The following is a 24,186-nucleotide window of genomic DNA, read 5'->3' as shown; positions in this document are numbered from 1 at the left end:
GCCTTAGATTATATTTCCATATCTGATGAAGGTAATGCTATATTGCCGAAACAGTAACACACATTAGTAATAATATGTTTGCTTTAGTTACGTTTTATTCTTATTTAAGATATTCAATGATATTCCTCCGAATAATAAATTAATAAAAATTAATTAACAGTAATTAAGAGGCAAAGATGTTAAAGTTAAAAAAGTATAAATTGAAATATGAAACTTGAAATAAACTGGAATTAATCTCAGGAAAGTTTAACTCAATCGTACAAAGACAAGTACTATTCAGCTAATGTATGTACATATAAAACATGCAAAATATATTAATGAAACAACTTTCCAATAATTAAAACAAGTAACAATACATAGCAACTACTCCAAAGAAGATGGGAAAGATCTTTATCGAGCAATAATACAAAGTGAAAAGAGCTATCGTATAATTTAAAAACTGCAAACCTCTGGACATCCAATAGCTGCGTCATAACCAGCAGACACAATGATCAACTCAGGCTGGAACTAAGGGAAAATAATCTAGTATTATCACTTGAAACCAAATTGATCTTGTAGGAACAAATGAACGTCTACCACAATATTATTTAATTATATGTTGACCCTCGTATGTACTCTGTTTTTTTCTACTAATTAAAAAAATGTTAAAACTATAGTTGCAACATTTAATATAAACAATACTCTAGCTATTACAATATTAATTTGTGTAAAACTATATACGTGGCTTGTACATTAAAGTACTGGCAACATTGTAGGGAGGCGAGTATATCCATTAAAGTGCGCGAGACGAATACGGAAACTTGAAATTCGAATCATCGTTGAAGTGTGTAATGCCAAACCCAGTTGGTAAGCGAGCACTTACGATGATGCGCATGGCCAAAGTAGCCAACGTGAGGTATCCTGAAACATATTCACGAAAACTGAAAAGCGTTCTTGGATTAAAAAAAAAAAAAAAAAAAAAAAAAAAAAAAAAAAAAAAAAAAACGAATTGTCCCTGGCGAAAACGCACATTAAGGGTTGCAGGAAATGTGTGGCGACGATGATTCGTGAACGTCGGCTGTATATATTTTAAATCGGCTTCCAATATCCACAATACTCTACCTTTCATTTTTTTTTTTTTTTTTTTTTTAATACAGCATAGCTAACTTTCCCAATAAAAAATACGTATTAGGATTAGATTTCTGGGCGCTCCGCTAACGCTCTCATCTTTCGTGCAAGCGCTCCCGAGTTTGATTCCTGGTGGGGATACTCGGTTGAAAAAGTACATAAGTTTTTTCACGATAACCATCCTGAGAGATTTTCCTCGTTCCCACTAGGCATATACCGGGATGGTACTAACATAAAGGTCCCAGGCCGCTTCCTTCCCTTTCCACAGATAGTATGATCTGCGAGGGACGTCATCCCTCATGCGTGACGGACTAGCATGGCCACAGATGCCGAAAGCCCAGAGATCTAATTCCTAATCCTAATCCTAGATTTCTGGGCTTTCAGTACCTATGACCATATTAGCCCGTCACTAGGATTATGAATTAGATTTCTGGGCTTTCAGTATCTATGACCATATTAGCCAGTAACTAGGATTAGGATTATGAATTAGATTTCTGGGCTTTCAGTATCTATGACCATATTAGCCAGTCACTAGGATTAGGATTATGAATTAGATTTCTGGGCTTTCAGTATCTATGACCATATTAGCCAGTCACTAGGATTAGGATTATGAATTAAATTTCTGGGCTTTCAGTATCTATGACCATATTAGCCAGTCACTAGGATTAGGATTATGAATTAGATTTCTGGGCTTTCAGTATCTATGACCATATTAGCCAGTCACTAGGATTAGGATTATGAATTAGATTTCTGAGCTTTCAGTATCTATGACCATATTAGCCAGTCACTAGGATTAGGATTATGAATTAGATTTCTGGGCTTTCAGTATCTATGATCATATTAGCCAGTCACTAGGATTAGGATTATGAATTAAATTTCTGGGCTTTCAGTATCTATGTACACATTAGGCCGTCACGTATGAGGGATGACATCTCTCGGTGATCACACTACCAGGAGAAATGGGGATGAGGAAAGGAATGGAGAAGGAAAGAAGCGGTCTGGGACCATTATGTTAGGTATCATCCCAGCATTTGCTTGCTTTGAATGAGAAACACCTCACTCTGAATGGCTGGCCAGAAGAAAAAAGAAAAAGCTTTTTACACTTTTTCGACCGAATGTCCATACCGGAGATCGAACACAAAACCGCACCAAAAATACTTATTATGAGTCTGACTTCATACATTTCGTATAAAAAAAACTAGTACCAATCAATTATAATTATGAGCAACGATATCATTAATTATGCATTCTGAATACATTCATAAAAAGTGAACATATATCGTAATTTGGCCAATCTGATTATCTAAAACCAACGAACCTAATTTATTTTTTTCTGTAGTATTTGATTTTTTTAAAAAATTAAATTTGTTATCTTTCGGCGCTCTTTAATCTTCTTTATTTCTAAACATATTCTTTAAAACATCTTTCTGAATCTGCCTTGATTATTTGAAGTGTTCTTCATATCTTCTGTGGACAGCTAAAAAAATATCTTCTGACTTCTGTGAAAAATAGCAGACTTTCCTGCCTTTTAGGGTATTTTGAAACAATTTCTTGACTTTTTCTGCCTCACTTTAATTTCCCTGACTTCCAAGTTCAGTGTGAACCTATCACTGCCTTTTCAGCAAGATATCCGTACAAGTTGGGTTTTGTCATCAAACTGTGTGGCACATCCTGAAGGAAAAGCGGTAATGCTTGTTGTCACATGGCGGGAATAGTGACCAGATTGTTGATTAGATGGCATTCAGAAGTCTTGGTATCCACTATACTCGCCAGATATAATCTGGAGATTTTAATTTAATTCCACGATTGAAAGAGTTCGTTCGAGGTACGAAGGTTTCCACGTATTCCTTCCTTCCTTGCTACGCACCATCGCCGAGATCAACAGAACACAATCTCATCAATGGCATACAACAACTAAAATAGATTTGGAAAACAGTGGCAGGGCAACGCAGAAGATAATATCAAAAATACGGAATCTCACTGTCAATGTAATTTAGTAACTATGTTGCCAGAACACTACTTACAACCCACATACAAACTTTCCTTAAATCGTACTTAATATTATTCTTACTTTCTTTTCGTGTTTTCTAATAATTTTATTAACATACTTCTTTTCTAAAATAGGGATGGGTAAACCCAGTTTTTATACTCGGCAACCGGTTTGCAGAAAAACCGAAATTTGATCACTTTTCTCCAAAATCGGTTTCAATGTCTAAACACTAGTTGGGTTTGCCACCTAAACAAGGTTTTCTTAAAAGTCTGTTCGTTTTCCACCGAAAGCGTTTTCGGTTTGAAAAAAACTGCTTTAGTTTTTCATCTAGAAAAGAGTTTCGGGGTTTTTACTGAAACCAGTATGATTTTCACCAAAGTCAGTAACTATTCTCGTTTTTCGTTTTTCACTCTTTACAAACAAGTTAACGGAGAAACAACAAGCTTTTGATAGAAAACAGAATCGGTTTTGATTTTTTTTTTCAAAAACCTGTTTCGGTTCTCCTAAAAACCGAAAACGGAAAAAATTGCGTTTTACCCATCACTATTCTAAAATTAGATTTTCAATTAGAATTATTTCTGTCAAGTTTTCAATAGTTCCAACATAAGTGGAAAAAACAATGTACACTCATGTCCAAAATTAGTCACACGTTTACAAATATGTTGTTGTAGGAATGTAATTTGATAACGAATTCGCCCGGTATTTCTTATAATGTTAGTATGTGTATTATCGGCAAAGACATGTATGTGGCAAATTCCATGTCAAAAGAGCAGTAAATGAGAACCATAAAACGAAATATACATTTCCCAAGTATTCCCGAGTATCAGTATTAAAAGTACCCTGCAAAATCATTATCAAATTATATTCTTACAAGACAGTTATAGATATGCGACAATCATTTTGGACATGACTGTACATTCGGGAGCACATATTACAACTGTCAACAACACTTACCAGTCTGCAAACCAATGTATCAATCAAGTTCAGCGAATTCGTTAATCACCTGCTCATTTCATCTGTCGAGCACAAAATGAAACAAAGAGGATGGGTTCCAAGAAAAAGAAAAGTGATACTTGACTGGAATAAGCTGAAGATAGTTGAAAAATGCTGTACAATATTATCTACTTATGTTTGGTCTACGATATCTTGAGTGATTTATTTTATTTTTAATTTTTTTATCAGTGTTACTAGTACATATAAAGTCAGAAATATGTACAAAGGTGTATCAAAAAATAAGATGAATTTGTCTCTAAAACCCAATTTTATTTATTTACATATTTAGTTATTTGTATACTATAGATACCAAGGTGAGGGAAGTCTGACGGCAATTACAGAATTCTATGTCAACCTGTCTGGTACGTAGAGCAATTTAAAGAAGGCGCATCGACTTGAACATTTCTCCGAGGAGGAGGTGCGCATGTTATTCGTTTTTATGGGACAAGGGACAGAAACTTATCTTGCATTCTTCGAGAATTGGTGGAAGTATATGGAGCGAGTGTTATGTCGCAGAAACAAGTGGATGTGGGTGCAACGCATTCGCAAGTGGTAGGACTGTGACAGACCAGACCGACCACAACTGATAGGAATGTATGTAACATCGATGCGATGATTCGTGAAGACAAAAGAGTGACATTGCAAATGGATTGCAAATCTTGTATGGTTCAGTGAGGAATATCGTCCATGACCAACTTGACATCAGTAAAGTATGCACGTTCTGGGGTTCCAAAACATCTGAGTGAGTCGAGTTGAGTTGATTTTGAGTTTAACGTCCCGTTCAGCAGCGAGGCTATATGAGACATGGACCTACTGATTAACGTGGAATCCGAACCACGTGAGCTCCCACCGGGAATCGAACCCGGGTCTCCCACGCCATAGGCGCGTATGCTAACCGCTGAGCCACGAAGGAGCTCACATCTGAATGAGGGCGAAAAACACCTTAGAATGGGCATTTCCTTGATCCACCCCATATGATATGCTCATAAAGGTAATTCATTCCTTCATCGCATCATAACGGGCGATGAAACCCCAAAATCCGTACGGACACCTGAATCAAAATACCAGAGCATGACATGAAAACATCCCACGTCATCCCAGGCCAAGAAATTCAAGACCACAACATATGTTTAAAAAAAAAAAAAAAAAAATGTTTTGGGACCGTCAGGGTGTTACTCATGTTGAATTTTTGGCAAAAGTACGAGCATTACTGTGGACATATACTGCGAAACCATGGAGAAGCTAAAAGTAGCCCTACATCAGAAATGAAAATGGGTACTACAAGAAACCAATGAGAATGGGTCAAGAAAGGGTGTTGTTACTGCATAATAACATACGACCACATGCAGGCCAACGGACTCGTACACACATCATGAGTTTCAACTGAGATATTCTTGACCATTCTTTGTATAGCCCTGATTTGGCCCTTGCGACTACCATTTTGTTTGGACCCCAAAAGAAATACCTCCGTGGGCAGTGTTTTGGTACACTGAAAGGACAACAGGCTACGGTTATCTGGTTAGGGAACCTGGAGCAATACTTTTTTCCAAAGGGTATGGACAACTTCATGCCACGTTGGAATGCATATTTGCACCGCAATACTTTTTATATCGAATGTTAGTGTGATACCATGTGTCAAACATGATATAGTTTCAGATATTTCTCTCTTCACGTTTTTCAGTAAAACGAAAATTTATCTTACTTCTTGTTATACCTTTGTAATTGTATAAATTGTCATCAAATAATGACGGACAGTGCCGGTCAAAATCTTTCGACCATCTCAGATTTAAGTAAGCATACACTGTGAATCTAATGTTTTGGTACGAGGACTTTGCCGCTATACTTTTGTCTAAAGCACAAATATGACAACTGAATCGAGATGTGAAAGATTCTGCAAACAACATGTCTAATTATTTTTCTTAATATGGGCAAAAAATAAAAGCAATAAATATTGAATAGTATAAGCAAAGAGTTGAAAGATATAGCCATATTTGGTTAATGGAATGACACAAATTTGAAAGAAAAACAAGTTTTATACTTCTTTATGCTTTAATGTGTTAAAAATTTTAAATTTTAACATTTTCAAAATTGTTTACGACAGCTTTACGTGCCCAAGTGCTGCTAGCTGGACAGCAACGACAAGCACTACATACGAGGTGGTAAGTTTCGAGACTAGTTCTATAACACACCAAGAAAAGTCAGCAAAGGCAGCACGCACAGGCACAGGGAGCACCGACCTTTGTAAGTTAGTGTCACAAGAGGTATCGTCTTGTGTACATTGGGACTGTGCGTTACCACGTCTGCGATTTCACCATGGACAGCGAGTTAGGACAACGTGAAATTATGTGTGAAACGAGGCAAATCCGCCACAAACACACTTGACATGGATTCGGCAAGTGTACGGCGATGCTGCAATGAGTCGTTCGAAGCGTTTTGAGTAGCACGCGCGCTTAAAAAGCGGGAAAACATCAGTGGAAGACTACGTTCAACGAGTACCACACCCGAAAATGCTGAAACCACTCGACAACTTGTGCATCGGAGAAAAATCCCAACATTGCTGCCACTGTCGGTGTGTCATATGAAACAATGCAGGTAATCCTCACATGTGATTTGAACATGTGCTGTTGCTGCCAAGTTCGTCCCCCTTCCCCCCCTCTCAGGTTGCTGACCCAGGAGCAGAAGGAACAACGCGTCGAAGTCTGCCAAGAACTCCGTCAGCATGCCATGGATAACAAGTCCTTCATGTCGAGGATCATTACCAGTGACGGAACTTGGGTGTATAGATACAACCCTGAAACAAAGCAACAGTCTTCACAGTGGAAGGGTCCGTCATCTCCACGACCGAAAAAGGCAAGATAGGTTTGCAGCTCGACCAAATGCATGCTCATTATCTTTTCCACATTCGCAGCTTTGGCGTCACGAATTCGTCCCCAGGGTCCAGACTGTCAATAACGAGTTCTACTGCCAGATTTTAAGGTGAAAGCAACCGGATCTGTGCCGCACGAAAAACTGATTGCTTCACGACGATAATGCACCCTAGGGGCCAAACTGTCAATAACGAGTTCTACTGCCAGATTTTAAGGTGAAAGCAACCGGATCTGTGCCGCACGAAAAACTGATTGCTTCACGACGATAATGCACCCTGTCATCGGACTCTTCTCAGGCGTGAATTTCTCATTAGAAACAAGATTATTGCACTTCCGCACCTTTCTTGCCAGATATGGCTCCTGTGGACTTTACTATCTTAGCGAAGCTGAAGAACAAGCTCAAAGGGCGCCGTTTGGACACCACTGCGGAGATCCAGCTAGAATCGCAAAAGGTCCTTGACAAGTTTCAAAAAGAAAACTTTCCGGACACATTCCAGCAATGGCTGAAGCGTTGGGAGCACTGTATTTGTACAAGGCGGCTGTTTTGAACGTGATAGTGTGTAAGCGTAGATAAATACTCTAGATAAGTACCTTCTTGTAAACAGAAATAGTCTCTAGTGTGTAAACGTAGATAAATATTCTATACTTTAGATAAGTGCCTTCTTGTAAACAGAAGTAGTCTCGAAAGTTTTGATACATCTTACACGCTCTCACTGAACGACAAACAAGTACGCAAGGCCATTTAAAAGGGGTCGTAATCACTTTAACACTATACGCAACACGATCTAAATAGTGTTTCGTGTACATATTTAAACGGATCATTAAAATCACATTGTCGATTATTGGAAAAAGTTTAATGGAGAGATCAATAGCAAGGCTATTTGTCCCCGCCACGATAAGGCCAACGCCCGACACAAGCTGCACATTAAAGATTCACAATAAAACATCTATAAAAAAAAGTGTAAATCAAGTATAAGATCCATAAATTTAAAAAAAAATACATTGTTTTTCTTTCAAATACAATGTTTAGTAATTTGATAAATCTGATATTTGGTACTCCTTTTATTATTTACTTACCTCAGCGGCAAGAGGTAGAAGTAACTGATGAAAAATAGCCATGTAGTCAGTGTTAGTCATCCCCACCTTGTTTAACGGAACGTTAAAATTATGTCCAAGGCCTTTTCCCTTCCCAATATAATGGAAGTCAGACTCCCTGAGATTTGGCCAGAAGCTGCCGTGTTCGTACCGATGAATGGAAAAATACAAGACTCTGAAACAATAACACAGAATAGAATTATTGATCTTTTACCATCATGTAGAATCAATATACTCAAGTTTTGACTTTCTTGAGTTGATTTTGAGTCTCATCGTCCCTTTCAACAGCGAGGCTATATGAGATGGGACCTACTGATTAACACGAAATCTGAACCACATGAGCTCCCACCGGGAATCGAACCTGGGTCTCCCACGCCAAAGGCGTGTACGTTAACCGCTTAGCCACGAAGGAGCTGGTTTGACTTCGAATAGTTTATGATTTAAATACCAGTTCCTCCAAATATATTGTAGTATATCAAATTTTAAAACCCAGAAAATATTTTTGTTTGTAAAAACTTATGTAAACAATTCAAGGATGACTTGAGTACAAAATATCAACTGTCTGAATTGAATGGATGAAGTCAGGGTTGATTCCAAAATCTAATCCGGTTTATTGAAATAAACCCTAAACTTAGTTTATTCTATCAGACATACAGGTGGAACTTCATACAAGCAAATATAAAAGACATGCGGTTTGCATTTCGTAGTTTTGTATAAAAAAGACGACCATCTACGTTCACCCACACTTCAAGTCTATAATTTAGTTCTAGACTTGCCATTCGCCTACAAGTTACGTGAATTACATAAGTCACGAAAAGGTGGAACCTTCGAGGTTTACTTCAACCACAACAAGGAACACAATATTAGTTCCTTTCCATATTAACCTTTTCTGATAGTTTCAGATTCCTTGCTTCGTATCTCAAGCACAGCCTTTATACACGTTATAAGAACAAGTAATGAAATCTCTTTAGCACTCAATTATCAGTTTCTTATTCTCTTCAATTCATAGTTGTCTCTGTTTCTCGAAACATTCTGTAAGAAAAATCTAAGATTTAGATAGACTAAGAACCTTCAATCAAGAGTTCGATTCTCAGTTTACACTCCAGTATTTAGTATTCTTCACAGAATAATAATACATTCGGGAGTTTTCGCTAGTATTGAGAGCCTTATATAAAGGCTACGTCCTTCTGTTGACAGGTATCAGAGAAGAAATGGTAACATACGTCTTTATATGAATTCTCTGTGTCAAGTGTGTTACAGCTCCGCTCTGAACCCTCTATTCAAACCGGAAGTGGTAGAAATCTAATAATTCCGGTTTCAGTATGTGATCACCATAGATCAAAAACAGTAATACTTACGGAGATCGTGGGACGTAAAACTCAAAGATTTCATTTCATTTTTACTTAGGGAGAATTGGCTTCCTGATATGGATTCAGTGTGCAACAAATACAGTACCGGTCACAAAGATATGACGTTGTGGTTTTCATAGTATAACTAATTTTAGAGCGCACCGTTCGCGCTGAACTTTTTACTCGAAACGGCAAAACCTACGTGCATTTAATTACAAAGCAGGTTGGTAACCAATAAAGCAAATTTCTTTGGATTTTGCGCATAATTGAAAGGGGGTGATACTAACTGTTCTTCTATAGATTCTTTAGTTTCATAGTTTGTTTTGGATTTCAAAAAAAGTTTTAATTATTGTTTTTCTTTCTTCAAAGATATGGTCAAGATGCCTAGTTCTCCATACCTCGATAAGAGGCAACAATGAATTGTTGAAGGTGGTCGAAAACGAGGAGTAACCCACCTTAAGCTTATTCAGTAGTTTGGCGTTTCTAGAGCAATAGTGACGGAGTTTTTGAAGTGCTAAAGCAGCAAGGTGGACATATAATATATATATATATATATAAAATCAAGCAGCCGTCCACACTGCAGTGATTCATTGGGCAATCGTAACGTCTTTTCTATACTCAGATGTTAACCTCATCTCACATCGTCTCAAGTTGCTAAGGAAATATCGACCACTAAAGGCCTTCCCATCTGTACGATCCATCCAACACCGCCTGCAGTCCGCAAGACTTATGGCACGACGCCCAGTCAAGAAACCTTACATTTCCGTGGCAACACATAAGCTCGAGAAGAATGAGCTAAAGTAAATTTTAGGTGGACGGTTCAAACAGTGGTTTAATGCTATTTGGACAGATTAAAACAATGTCCTCAGGTTCGGGAGCAACGTTATCAAATGGACTCAAGGACCAGCTCCTAAGCTTTAGATACTAAATATTAGATACTGACCAAACGTACGGCGGAGGAGGAAAAGTCATGCTACGGAGATCCTTTTCAGTTTACAGTGTAAGAACACACACCTAAGAGATCGAAGACCACTACGTTTACATTACTATTATGGAAAATATCGTACTGCCTTAATGTGAGGCGTTCTCTTGGTCATGGATGTTTTTATCAGTTTTTTTTTTTTTTTTTAAGTTTAACGTCCCAAGATTATATCATTTAGGCTAAAGGAGAGAGGGGATTAATGAGTGAATGACTGTCAAATTAAATTTTTATGTTCTCCCACCCTGCATCGAAACAGAGACTCTTTTTTATTAGCAGGATAGCAACCTGAAACATAAGGCAGCTGATACACAGATATGGTTTCAGTGTTACCATATTCCACTTCTCGATTGCCCAGCCAAAGCTCTAATCTGATTGTTACAGATCACCTGTGAAAAATCTCCAGACACACGTAACAGAAAAAAAGGTCCGATAGAGCGCTTAAATATTCCAGTAGTTGCATGAAAAATGGAACAATGTTCTACAATCATCGATACATTTGTAGTACCAATGCCTAACCGGTCTGATCAAAGCAAACGGAGTCGTTACGAAGTGTTAAGAATGATGAATCTTATGTACATAGATCGGATAACAGGTAGTGACAATACTATTCTCACGTCAGAGACCTGTGTCTCAGCACTACAAAATTCCTGTGGCTGAGAGGATGTGAGACGAGAAAGTGTGGTGAGTGGTAACGATTGTATTATTCAGTCAAAAGCAGCAGTTTTGGAAATAGGAGAGGAAAGCGAAAGCGCCATAACAGATGTTCGGAACGACGAACAACGTGCGTGGTTCAACATTGAAGTGGCACGTGGGCGTAGTTTCAGGAAAACTGGTGACGAGTTTTTCGACAAAATGAAGAATCATTTCGCGGGAAGCATTACGATTTAAAAAAAAAGTAAAAAAAGAAAAAAAACTCCTCCGTGCAATATGGCGATCCCTGCGGGACGTTGACTAAGATTGACGCACTGACGGTGTACGACGCCTTCTACAAATATTGGAGGCGATTTCATTTAAGAAACGTAACACTTGTTCTATGCATAATGCCAGGTAGATTATAAATGTTGTCATTTTTTATTCAGCCCTTGTATCATTGATATTTTCATTTTTGCTAAATTTCACACCTTTTCCTTACAGTAAACTTTGGTGCTTATTTCGATCAGTCGGTTCATTTTTTTAACATACAGTGTAAGTAAAGTAACATTGAATAAAGAATAGTCTCAGAAAGAAAATAACGCAATTTGATGAAGACCAATTCACTCTACTAACTGTTACACTATGAGAAACACAATGGCATACAATTTAGACTAATCGACTTTGTGGTGGACAAAACTCTGTGTGTGGGTGTTCTTTCGGGTTCTCGCGTTTCCTCCCACTTTGTTTATTCCACCATTTCATTCATTCTCATCATTAACATGTCCTTTAGCCTACACGACATAACCGTGGGATGAAAGATCCTGTTTGGTTGGTGTTGTACGTTCTATCCATAGAAAATGGAAGCGATAAAAATCTACTATCACTAACGGTTTTATACTGAAAAACATAGTTTTTAGATATGGACTTAGACTCCAAAAACAATTTCGTTTCAGTACTTATCCTCGAATTGAAACCGGAAATAACAGTAATTGCCGAAAGCTTAAGATATCAATATTATCCCTTAAGAGTAAAAACGATAATACACTGAGATTTTTTTTTTTTTTTCTGCTTTTAAGTGGATTCTGCGTTCCAAGAATATTTTACATTTCCACCCATAACCCTCTATTAAAGCGAGAGATGATAGAAACCCACAACTATTACCGATTTCAATATTGATCTCCTGCACAAAGCTGTTTTAGTATGGATTCAGGCCTCATTTCTGTCTTTTAACAGTCTATTTAAACAGGAACAGCACTATTTGTTTCAACAAACGAACCCTTCATGACCAAGCGGCTAAAGAGCACGGTTTCTGTGCGCGTGGTTACGATCCGAGTTACGATGAAAATACTTTCTTCGGATCCCACTATAAGATCTGATCTCTTTATAAGATGTAGGTCTTGTTTCATATAGCCTCGGTACTGGAAAGGAACGTTCCAAATAATCAATTACAAGCATTACTAGTTTTACTGTAATTATTATCTACCTTGAAAGATTCTCATTACTGGAGAACTTCATCTTAATTCCCGCTGAACAGTATTAGTATTAAGCACATTTATACATTGATACGAGGAGTGATCAGAAAGTAAGGTTACAAAGCCTGCAGTAAAACGTGTATATATTATTTCATACAACCAATACAGCGAATAGAATGTGCATACATTATTTTTCGACATAGTCCCCATATCGGTTGAGGCACTTGTCGCATCGTGGGATAAGTTTGAGGATTCTCTCCTAGTAAAAACCATGTCCTTGCGTGTTCAGCCACGTTGTCAAATTGTTTCACCTTCTCGTCTGAAGCGAAGCGACGGCCCCCAAAATGCTCCTTCAAGTACGGGAACAGGTGAAAGTCCTTGGAGAGGGGTCCAGGTTGTAGGGAGGGTGGTTCACGCCAGTGTTCAAATCTGTTGATGCTGTGCTGGGTGGGCCACTATGCACCTCGTCGGTAAGGTTTTCTCAACCAGCCGCAAACTTTCGACATTATTCTGCGACATGCTGACGAGACATTACAGTCTCTCCATAAACCTCTACCAGCTGCCGGTGAACTTCGGCCGCGGTTACATGTTTCGCTCACAGAAATCGAGTTAACTCGGCGAACTTCATCGCGAGACCAGTTTTCCAAACGAGTCGCCATTTGTGTTTACCTACAACTAGCGCTGTATATGGCGAGCAGCTGAAACTGCAGTTACCAACTCCATGTATCAAAATTACCGCACACCCCTCATCCCTCTATAACAGAGAAACTCCACAAATATCGGCCTTGTAACCTTAGTTTTTGATCCTCCCTCGTATAAACGCCTACAATTCGTTTATATTAACGTAGACATTTAAAAAATACATCTCTCGTTGTTTTTTTGTTTTTTTTCTAAGACATTTTTCATAAGGCAAGTTTCGTGTTAGATATTTAAATAAATTTTACTTACCTTGGATCGTCATAGAACATTTGTTGCGTCGCTTGTCCATGATGTACATCCCAGTCTACAATTAAAATTCTCTCCAGTCCATATTTCTTTATAGCATGAGTTGCGGCTAAAGCTACGTTATTATAAAAACAATAACCACAATACTCGTTCTCCATTGCATGGTGACCAGGAGGCCTGTAACGTTATGGAAAAAGATAATTAATTCTTATATTATGCATATTGCAAACAATTCTAAAAGTTATCACATCGAAATATACTACTAACAAGTCTCAAGTATGAAAATATCACGTGAATTTATTGTTCTTTAAATGCTGCAAACGTCCTGAAGTCAGAAATTATTTCTTTATGCCTCTTATGAGTTCCTTGATTCTGATTTATTAGCTGATTAACAGGGACGTTTTTTATGAACATTTCTCTCCGTTTTTTCTTTATTTTTCGTCTATTTTGTACTTAACACAACAAAGGAATTAACTAGATTTACACACCAGTAGGTGGGATGAGTACACATCTAATTCACTTGGACTAAACATCCGTGAGTCCGACAGTCGTATTCACAACTAAGACAGAAATAAGGAACATGCAAATGAATGAATGTTAGATGAAGATCCTCTCTCAAACTCAATCCCTTTTCCAATGTTGAGTTTTTTCATTCTGATTGGTATGTTTCTCTTAGTAGCAACCATGTTAAGTTTCTTTACGGGAACAAAAAACTTGACACACTCTACTGCTTTGTAACTGATCCATAAAATAGACTTTATAAATCAGTTTATGAAGACTCCTTCCAGGTTTAACAGCTGTATTTAAACCAAAACCTACAAATGTCGTTTCCAGATTATTATTATTATTATTACGTTTTCGATGTTTCTTACGGGAGAAAAGGGAAGGAACTACCTCTTCAACATGGGTAAGGAGACACGGATTTCTTTCCAATTTCAAATAGGTAGCCAATCTCTCCTTTTTTTCCATTTTTTCCTGCACACCACTAAGATAAAGCCATGCGAAAAAAAATTTCCAAATACTTGCCTGCATTTGTAAAGAATGTTCATGTTCAGATGCATCAAGCACATTTATATCTACAATCTACAAATTAGTGTCAAGTTTTTTATATTGCATTCTTGGCTATGTTTCTCTCTAAACATTCTTGGCGATATTTATGTAAGATATGTTGGATCTCAGCCTGATGTATTCAAAAGAGGGAGAAAGGGTTATGCTCTTGCTCAACTGACTGGATAGGGTCTTTAACAGTAGGAAGAATGTGCTATGAAATATAATAGCTTCACGAACGGAGTCCCAAAGTGGCAACAATTGTTCCATTATCTGCCACATCAAGGCATATTTAATTGGTGAATGCTAAGAAGTATAGTAACTTTTCTGTAGTAGAAAAGACAGGCCAGGTTTCAAGTCTTGTCATCGCAATCGTAACGTAGGGATGTCTAATAGAAAATGCGAACTAAAAACGAAATCAGGCTATTTTAACATGACTAACTACTTTTTCTTTCATGTATTTATAGAAGTCATAGTTAGAAGACTGAACCAACAGGATAAGAAACACAATTTTAGACTTCCAAACTGTGCTATGCATGAATATAGGAAGACTTACAGAATGGCAATATCTAATTGTCTCTCGACTAGTATCAAAGACTTAACGACAATGGAGAGCGAGAAGCGGATTTTTTTTTTCGATTCGACGTCCCAAAAATAGGTTCATTCTCCCCCCATAACCCTCTATTCACACCGAAAGTGGTAGAAATCACTATCTCCGCTTTCAACCTTCATCATCATACAGTAAACACTGTAAGATAGTGAGAAACAGTTCTTTTGGAATCGATTCACGGTTCCAAGAATATATTCCATCTCCATTACTTTTGGAAAGGAAACAGGAGAACGTCGAGAAAACCCACGTACATGGTGATTGTCTTCCAGAAACCCACTTGGCGTGAGCTTAGATCGAACCAGGAGCCCCCGAACCACAGGAGAGCGCTCTACCATTGAGCCACCACGGTCCCCAATATGAATTTTTATATAGTAATAATTCCAAGAGATTGGTTACAAGTTGCAAGTTTCTTAGCGTGGCTGTAGCGTTGCTCTTTCAACAGAGAAAATCCCGAGGGGTTGATGGTAGTTTCTTCAAATACTCAAGATGGGCAAATGAAATTGTGTATATACGAATAAAACATATAGAAACTATGCTCTAAGTAAAATGTTTAGTTCCAGCAACATTGACTTTCTTATCGGAGAACTACGTTTCGTGAGAGAATTGCTGATTATAGTTTCTCAAAGATGTAAATGTTGCTAACTAAATGAAAATGTCCGAAACATCACTAGATATTCATAAACATCATACATATAAAAGTGTTTTACTTCAAATAAATTATACTTAACAATAGTATCAACTGTCGATTGGTGCCTATCCGTCTTGGCTACACCTGGCGCAATGAAAATAGAATTGGAATGAAAAGATGATGGTTACAATGAGTAAAGGGAATTGTTTTTCTTATTAATGACCACACAGTTTTTTTTTCCTTAAGAATAAAAAATGTACTTAAATTGATTTTTTCTTTAAGTTATCTTGTATAGTTGGGAACTAAAAAACATATAACAGGGAAGTGGTTATAGGTCCCTTTCCATACGAAGGTTAGATGATACGTACACCTACAGTTTAACAGGGAAGTCTAATCACATGTACTCTCATCGAGTGAATCTCCTGTCTACCTAAAAAAATGAATTATTTTGCTCCGAACATTATAAACAAAGAGGCAAATGGAGAGAGACGCTTGAAAATTACATAAAATATCGTGAAAATCACATGACATATCAAAATGTCCACATGTGATATTGTTCGACTAAGGCAGATTTTACTGTGTTTACGAAAATATATGTTATTACGTCTTACCGTACTATCGCCATTCCATTCTGGACTTCTCCGGCGCAAATATTACTGATCAAGTCAATGCTGCATCCCGCTGCTAATAGCGCCAGGTCGTAGGTAGACTGTTGAAAAACAAAAGAATATTTATGAAATTAAATAATTTTATATACGAAAGTATATTTCAGTTTATTTGAAGATAATCAATCGCCTGAACTATTCGCAGTGACGCAACTAGGCTAGTTGTCGACCGGGGCAAGAACTCGCCTTAGCGTCCCCTTCCCCTCCCTGACCAACCAAGCCAAAACGCTTCCCGATTACACCTGATATTGGTATCACACAGTAATTCTCCTATTCCATTTTTTCTTCAACTGGTAAAGAATGATTTCAAAATTGCAGTACATAATTTTTATTACAAGATAAAACACCAAATTAATTAGTATTTGATTGACAAATACTCTAAGAGTAGCATGCTTGACATAGTCTTACTATAATAACTGCAAATCATTTTTTTTTATTATTAGTATTAAAAAAAATACATCGGGATGTGTATATGTGTAGAATGAATCAACAGTCTGTTGTTTTAGAATATAATATTTAATTATGATAAACAGTCAAGCTGTTGTCTGAAGTATTAAACTCAGACATTTTGGAAACCTCTTAAATCGATGTAAGTTACATGAAAACACAAAAAGCTAGAATTAAAATTTAATTCTGCGAGCTAGTCTGGCTGCAAAGGCTTTTACAATGTCCTCAAAAGATAGCTTTGAAGCTAACTTATGCTCTATGGATATGATCCTAAGGTTGGTGAGTCGTCGTTTTCTTGTTAAGTTTTCGAGGTAACTTATATGGTCTTTACTTCGTAAAACCCCTTTCTTTCCCTTATAGTGAAAATAAATATTTGCCCACTTTTGTGCCCCTTAATCCGGCACCCGGGCCACAAGCCCCGTTTGACCCCCCCCCCCCCTCTTAGTTACGTCACTGACTACTCGAAAACCTGTCAATTATATCACCATTGGAAACTACATTTCCTAATGGTTATGGCCTATGATTATGATTTTATATTTTGGATAAAAGGCTGGGCACTTATCATTAAAATTACATAGATTTCTAGAAATATATTCAAGAATGATTTTTACCGGATGAATATAAATAGAATCATATCTGGACGAGAGTTTCTCCAAAAATACTTCGTCTGTAGAGTCACGAGTTCCTCTCAAGATTTCAATATGCTGTGGCGTATGTTTATTTAGTACTTCTTCTTCAGTTGCCTTTCGAGGTTTAATGTATTTGCAGCGTTTCAGAAGACCAAGTTCTTCACACCTGTAAAGAAAAAGAAAGAAAGAAGTTACAATTAATTTTTGCTACAAGTTTTCTGACCCTGAAATTTTTGCAGTTAATTCCTATAATGTTTCAATTTAATTTTTTTAAAAGTGTACTTGTTTTCTATGCATAGTTACGAGGTGATTCAGAAAGTATGCCTCCAAGCCCACTACTTGGCCAATAGTATTGCAAATATTCAGAACTATTTATCATTGATGCACTGATAAATAGTCGAGAATGTCATTTATTTCCCTTCCTATCTCCTATCGTTTCAGAGTAGTGGAGCAATCCATGGCATCCAGTGGTGATATTCGGTTAAAACAGCGGACTGTCATTGAATTTCTAACTGCGGAAGATTGTGCGCCCAGGAACATTCATCGTATGCGACGAATTGTAAATACACCATTACGACCCGGACACGATGCGTTAGTCGATTGAGTACCACCATACATCCTCTCCTCCGCCAAAAAATTCAAAGCTGTCCTATTTGCTTACAAAGTGTTGTTGACATTTTGCCTCATCCTGCCTATACTCCTGATCTTGCGTCCTGCGACGTTCGGTTCTTCCCCAAACTTAAGGATGACCTGCAGCAGTTCAGCAATGGTGGCACCAGCAGTTACCACAACTCTTCGCTGACGGCATGAAAAACCATTTCGCGTTGGCGTAAGTGTGTTGCCCGTAATCGGGACTATGTTGAAACATTATGTCAACATTTATAGCTGACATTGCAAGATTTCCACTGATAACTGTATCGGTGCTGTCAAACACAAATAAAGGTATCACCTTCGACGCAATACTTTCTGAATCACTCTCGTATATTGCAAAATTTTGTTTTTCCAGCTAAGATTTCGTTTCTTCCGCGAGGTAAAGAATTATAGCGTAGTTATGAGATCCGGTTCACAGACTGATATCCAGTAACATAACTGAACGGACTAATCAAATTGTAGCATTGCCTCTTTATATAACTATAATTGCAAGTAACTCGCGAATATGCCTTTGCAGTCTGCCTAAAACTATCAACATGGGCACCACCCATTTTATTTTTTGCGATACGATTTATACTTCCGTGCTTTCGACTACCCAATATTGGCAGACTAAAGATATTTATTTGATTATATTTTAAGACAGTGTTGTAAGCGAATGTTCCAAGTATGCTCTCTCATTTGAGCATTTTCGATATTTGGATTGATGAAGATTCTCCTTTAAGGTTAGTGTAAAGGGACAAGTTTTGCCGATAGATGTCACTACAGTCTTCGTTATCTCTCCCACATATTTTTTACCGTTCACGAAAATTTAAAATTTCTCTCACAAACTTCAACCTAAAGACTTCATTTTTTTTTTTTTAGAGAAGGAACTTCATAACCTATTAAAGGGAACAATCCGTGTCGATTTTTTCTTTAGAATTTTCTTCATTGTTGAAACAGTTCCATTGTTGAAAGTTGGATTACCTTTTTCAACAATTAAGCCATTTCAACAATGAAGAAACTGCTAAATAAAAAATCGGCACGGATTATTGCCTTCAATATATTATGAAGTTCCTTTTCTAAAAATCTGAAGTCTCTAGGTTGAAATTTGTAAGAGAAATAGTGAATTTTCCTGAAAGGTAAAAAATACATGGAAGAAATACAAAGACTGTAGTGCCATCTATCGGCAAAACTTGTCCCTTTAAACCAACCTTAAAGAGCATCCTGTTATATATTCATGGGAAATAATCTTAACAGAGAATTTGTCTTTTGTTCCATCTTTGGATTGTAACATTTTCTTCATTAGCAAAGCAGTTTTTCCGATTTCTTTTAAAGCGAGTCATGACATTACATACTAGGACTATACTTGTGGATTATCAATATCTTGAGAGTACTAGTTGTTATTCTATCAGCGTGTCTATTACACATAGCCAAGAATGTATTCTATCTCCATTTGCCTATTGGCTAACGCGGGCCTTTGATGCAAGTGGTCCCGGGTTCGATTGCAGCATTGAATGCACTACATTTTGAACGCCATTGACCGGATGGGGGTTTAAAATACACTTTAAATAATTGATCCCTGTCGCATACAGCCTTGATGCTGAAAAAGGGATGCTAAAATTCGCGAACCAACCTTTAAAAAATTATAGCAAAAAGGTGCTCTCCCTGCTGGTCTGAACATTCTATCTAGAGTTCACACTGGAATTCTGGTATTGATATTCTTGAGTTTTCATGATTAAGTAATTTTTTCCTGATTCGCGACTCCGCGAGCACTATCACTTACAGTTGGGTTTTCACTTTTTTTAAAATCGGCCTTCCACCATTTCTATAGCGGTGCAACGTACTCTTTCTCACTTTTCAAATTCAGTATAAGCTACTTTCTTACTGTAAACACCGGATGTGCCTTTAAAAAAATGCATATACATTTTGAACTGTTATAGAAAATTTATTTTCCAACCCACACGATTAAATTTCTGGAAAAAGTAAGGGTACAATCCAAACTTTCTGGTCAAACCGAATGTTCCAAATGGTGGTTAAAGTAAATGTTCAAAATGGTGGTCTTCAGCAGTAATACATTTCTGAGTACGAGTCACGATTGCTTCCTTACTTCGTACCAAAGTGTCCAATTGGATGTCTGCGCGCACACCGTTTGAATCTCATCCGGAAGTGTGTCTAGGTTACGTGGTTTACGACGGTACTCCTCATTTTTCACTGTTCCCCATAAGAAAAACTAGAGCGGCGTAAGGTTTGGAAAGTGTGATGAAAACTCAATTAGTTTCCTCTGTCCTATCAACTGGCCTGGTACAGTCCGCAGCAAAAAACCTGCAACATGAGTATGTAAGTTTTTTTGTGAAACTACGCCTAACAACCCAGGGAATCAACATAAAGTCTAAAGTCTAAGTGGCACGAATCACGCCACGAGAAACCTCGGCATCCTCCCCTGCACACTTATTTTGGAGCCAAAAACTTCATCGTTTCACAATAAACTTACATGTTCATGTTGTAGGTTTTTTTTTTTTTTTTTTTTTTTTTTTTTTTTTTTTTTTTTTTTCTGCGGACTGTACATTTCCATCAAAGGGTGCCATCTTGTTGGTAATAAAACCTGTCATTACCGTACACTGCACGAATGGGAGGGAAAATGGAATCAGCAAGTACTGTTAAGAACTTTTCTCCAGTTACAATTGTCAAAACGGAAAGATCCAATGAGTTACCTAGGAGACAAATCACATTATACATTTACACAAGGCAAATTTGTTGCCTTTCAACAGTAATGTGGTTCTTATTTTCACTCTAGTATACAGAATTATATCCATTGCCGGTTCAATTAAGTTTAAATTGTGTTTCATCCGACCAAATAATGCTACCCATAAATCTTGGTTTACGTGTAACCATCTCCTGAGCCCATTCAAAAAAATGTATCTTGCAATCTGGGTCGTCGTCACTTAGCTGTTGCACCAGCCTTGGAATGTACACACGCGGCTTACCTTTCTTCAGTATGCATAGCACTTACACCTCTCTCACATGACCTTTGCCTCGAAGATTTTTGTGCTGAACCCTAAAACAGTTCCAGCACCACGACTGAGGATTCAGTACTTGTAGCCGTGTGAGGTTGCCGTGATCGGCCTTTCTGCACATCTCATACTGTTGCATGAACCTCGAATTTGTCTCGTAGTCGTGTAATCATTACCCTTCCCATATTCACGTGTACACTGTCTCCGAACCACAGCAACATTCCTAAATTCCCAGTACTATTTGATAACTTGCTTCCATTCTTCAAAGCTCAAATGTTTGTCCGTCATGTTGATGTTACGCTTGTGCTACTAACTGGGTTTCGCAGCTAGACCGACATTCTTCTACCACCTCTTGAGGAAACATAACATTATACTCTTCCCCACAAATTTAAACTTGTAAGTTGGAAAATATATTTTGTATGTCAGTTCAAAGTGTGTATACATTTTCTCGAGCACATGGCACTACTTATGAGTAAACATTTTGTATTTGCAACTATACACTAACGTAATATCTCGACATTTTGAGTACACTCATAAACAAATAAACATACATCATAATTTGGTTTATCTCTTTATCTACAACCAACAAACGTAAATAATTTTCTTCTTCTGTAGCATCTAATTTTCTTTATTTAATTTGTTCATTTTTACATAATGCTTAAGTTTTAACAATTCTGGTGCTTTAAAGTTTCTTTCTTTCTAAAGGTAATTATATTTTTATAGCGTTTTTATCATCTTTTTGAATCTTCATTTACTCTTTGAAGTTTTAATAGTGCTTTTGTCATCTTTTTGAATTTGCATTTACTCTTTGAAGTGTTCCTCATATCTTCTGTGAGCAGCTGTAATGATTACTAATATCGCTTGAATAATAGAAACAGTCGTGAAATCTGTTACATTTTCACTGACTCTTCTTTGAAATATAGCAATTTCTACAATTCTCGGCACAAGTTGAAGCCCTCCTTTCCCTCACTTTAAGATCAGTGTGAAACCCTGAAAGTGAAAAGGTGCCCTCTCCGCTGGTCCGTACATCCACACATTCTATCCCCCATTAAAACCTTTTCTGACTTGTGTGTTCGAATGTTGACAACTGTTAGCAGAAATTCGACATATTTAGCGTCTGTTTGAACTACATTCAATATTTCAATTTAATGTCCAACGATTATGTCCTTTAGGCTAAGGAAGACGATGTTTGAACTACAACAGGACAGAGAAGAGCAAGCTGAGAACCTTTTAAATTTATTGATAAATTAGTCTTCAAGTGGCTCACATACATCATACATTAATTACAAAAGGGATAAATTCATTTTCTGCAATACATCAACATGATTACAAAAAAATCTGAATCATGACTCACCTATCTACAACTCTGGTAAAACGCTCTGGACACTCTGGGTAGTTTTCATCCCACAGGCATTTATGCTTGCTCATCTGCATGTCATATATGACCCCTGTCTCCTTTCTCACCATCGTTTTGGCTTCTCGGGCCTACGGAAATAGAGAGAAAAAAAAAAAACACCAGATTTTAGTATTTTATGCAAAAATTATGAGTAAAATTCAAGTATTTTGTGTTATGATACAAGCTAAATCACATATGCAAAGTGTAAACATAAGAATACTGCGGCCTGAATTTTGTTAGAAATAGATGTTTACGGTTATTCTTAAATACGTTTTCACCAGTGTATTTTCAGTTTTTCCTTTTCGACGGAAAACAATTTCTTGGTTTTCCACGTTTTGCTGGTGGAAACTAGTAGTGCTGTTAAAATTCTCCTTTATTCCAACAACTACTCGAATAATACAAGTACCTTATATTGCAATGTTTTGACTGGTACAGTCTAAAATAACGTACTCGGAAATTGAACCTTCACCTTTTTATTATAAAAAGAAATGTCAAGTTTCTGTAAATCTTTCTTCAATTCTATTTGGGTGTTCCCAGCGTGGGAAATAGAAACCCTTTGGCTCAGGGTGTGGCCTTGGGAGAAGGATATTTGTCTTAGCCCACAGCGGCCTTAGACTGGATTGATTAAATTCCGTAGCTCATGACAGTCCCGGGAGTAGGTATTAAAGGAATCTCCGCAGCCCATGGCGGCCTCGGGAGAAGGTATTGTAAGTGAGGCGATCAGCAGTGGCACTGATAATTTTGCTATTCCTGTGGTCCTCTTTTATGGACATCTGCTTGGAGAAAGGACCTAGAGAGAGGTAGTCGGTTTTCTTCGTAGCTCCTCGAGCCCTCTTCGTATTTTCCTGGTTGCGTGGTTTCCTAATGTCGTCTGACTACTGCTATTAATTGTAAAAACACGTGTTTGCAGTATAAACATGTGGTTTGTAGTATGTGTGGGTATGCGGATCCTTACAATATAATTATTCGAATAGCGAATTTTGTTTGAATATTCAAACAACGTAGATTTGTATAGTGTTTTTTTTTTTTCTTTCGAAATTTAACAGTACTAGTAGAAACCTTAATTTACACACATCATCATCGCAAATATTCTGTCACCATAATAATCATCGCAAGTAGGGGATACAATCGGTCAGTGGTAGAGTGCTTCGGTTTCTACTTCGGTTCCAGGGCATGTGAGTTTGTGGTGGACAACATCCTGTAAGTAGGTTTTCCCATTTCCTTCCACATTCTCATTCCATCAATTATTGCACAATCATTTATTTCCATTATCCTTTCGTCTCCTTTAGCATACAGAGCATAATTGTGGGAAGTAAAACTGAGATATTTCGTTTGATATCATTTTCTCATTTGTTTCCACGCCCACTCGATAATTTCATCCATCCTTGTTATATACATTTAGAGATTCTCTATTAGTTCATCGTCGCTATAAGTAACATCTAACTTTTCTGTATCATACAGTACTACACAAAACTTTCGATGAGCTTTTCTTCTTAACTCTTCAATGAAAGGTCTACAAAGCACGACTTCCTTCTTCCTGCCAGGTTTTCACTACTCCTGGTTTTACTTTCCACAATCCCCCCCCCCCCTCCCGAAATCTTCAGATCGCTGTATGCTCTAAGATAAATCCTACTTGAAATGAATTTATCACTCTCTCTCTCACTCTCTCTGTCTGTCTATCTGTGTGTGT

The 24,186-nt window shown here is 37.4% G+C and overlaps 1 protein-coding gene across 4 annotated transcripts in view; it reads right to left on the bottom strand.

The window, feature by feature from the left end:
* HDAC6 (histone deacetylase 6) overlaps positions 1-24,186 on the bottom strand; it is a 133,508-nt gene that overhangs the window by 89,167 nt on the left and 20,155 nt on the right. For 3 of the 4 annotated variants that reach the window (XM_081756248.1, XM_081756249.1, XM_081756251.1), the window contains 6 exons: positions 22,455-22,585; positions 17,442-17,625; positions 16,330-16,427; positions 13,437-13,610; positions 8,035-8,227; positions 448-507 (listed from right to left, as the gene is read on the bottom strand). In XM_081756248.1, coding sequence (XP_081612374.1) covers positions 448-507; positions 8,035-8,227; positions 13,437-13,610; positions 16,330-16,427; positions 17,442-17,625; positions 22,455-22,585 — 840 coding nt within the window. The remainder of the gene's footprint in view (positions 1-447; positions 508-8,034; positions 8,228-13,436; positions 13,611-16,329; positions 16,428-17,441; positions 17,626-22,454; positions 22,586-24,186) is intronic. The other variant, XM_081756250.1, reaches the window with a different exon arrangement.

The sequence above is a fragment of the Thermobia domestica genome, chromosome 4 (assembly GCF_964235325.1).
Source record: "Thermobia domestica chromosome 4, izTheDome1.hap1.1, whole genome shotgun sequence".
Taxonomy (NCBI): Eukaryota; Metazoa; Arthropoda; class Insecta; order Zygentoma; family Lepismatidae; genus Thermobia; species Thermobia domestica.
This window is presented reverse-complemented; position numbering and strand designations above follow the sequence as displayed.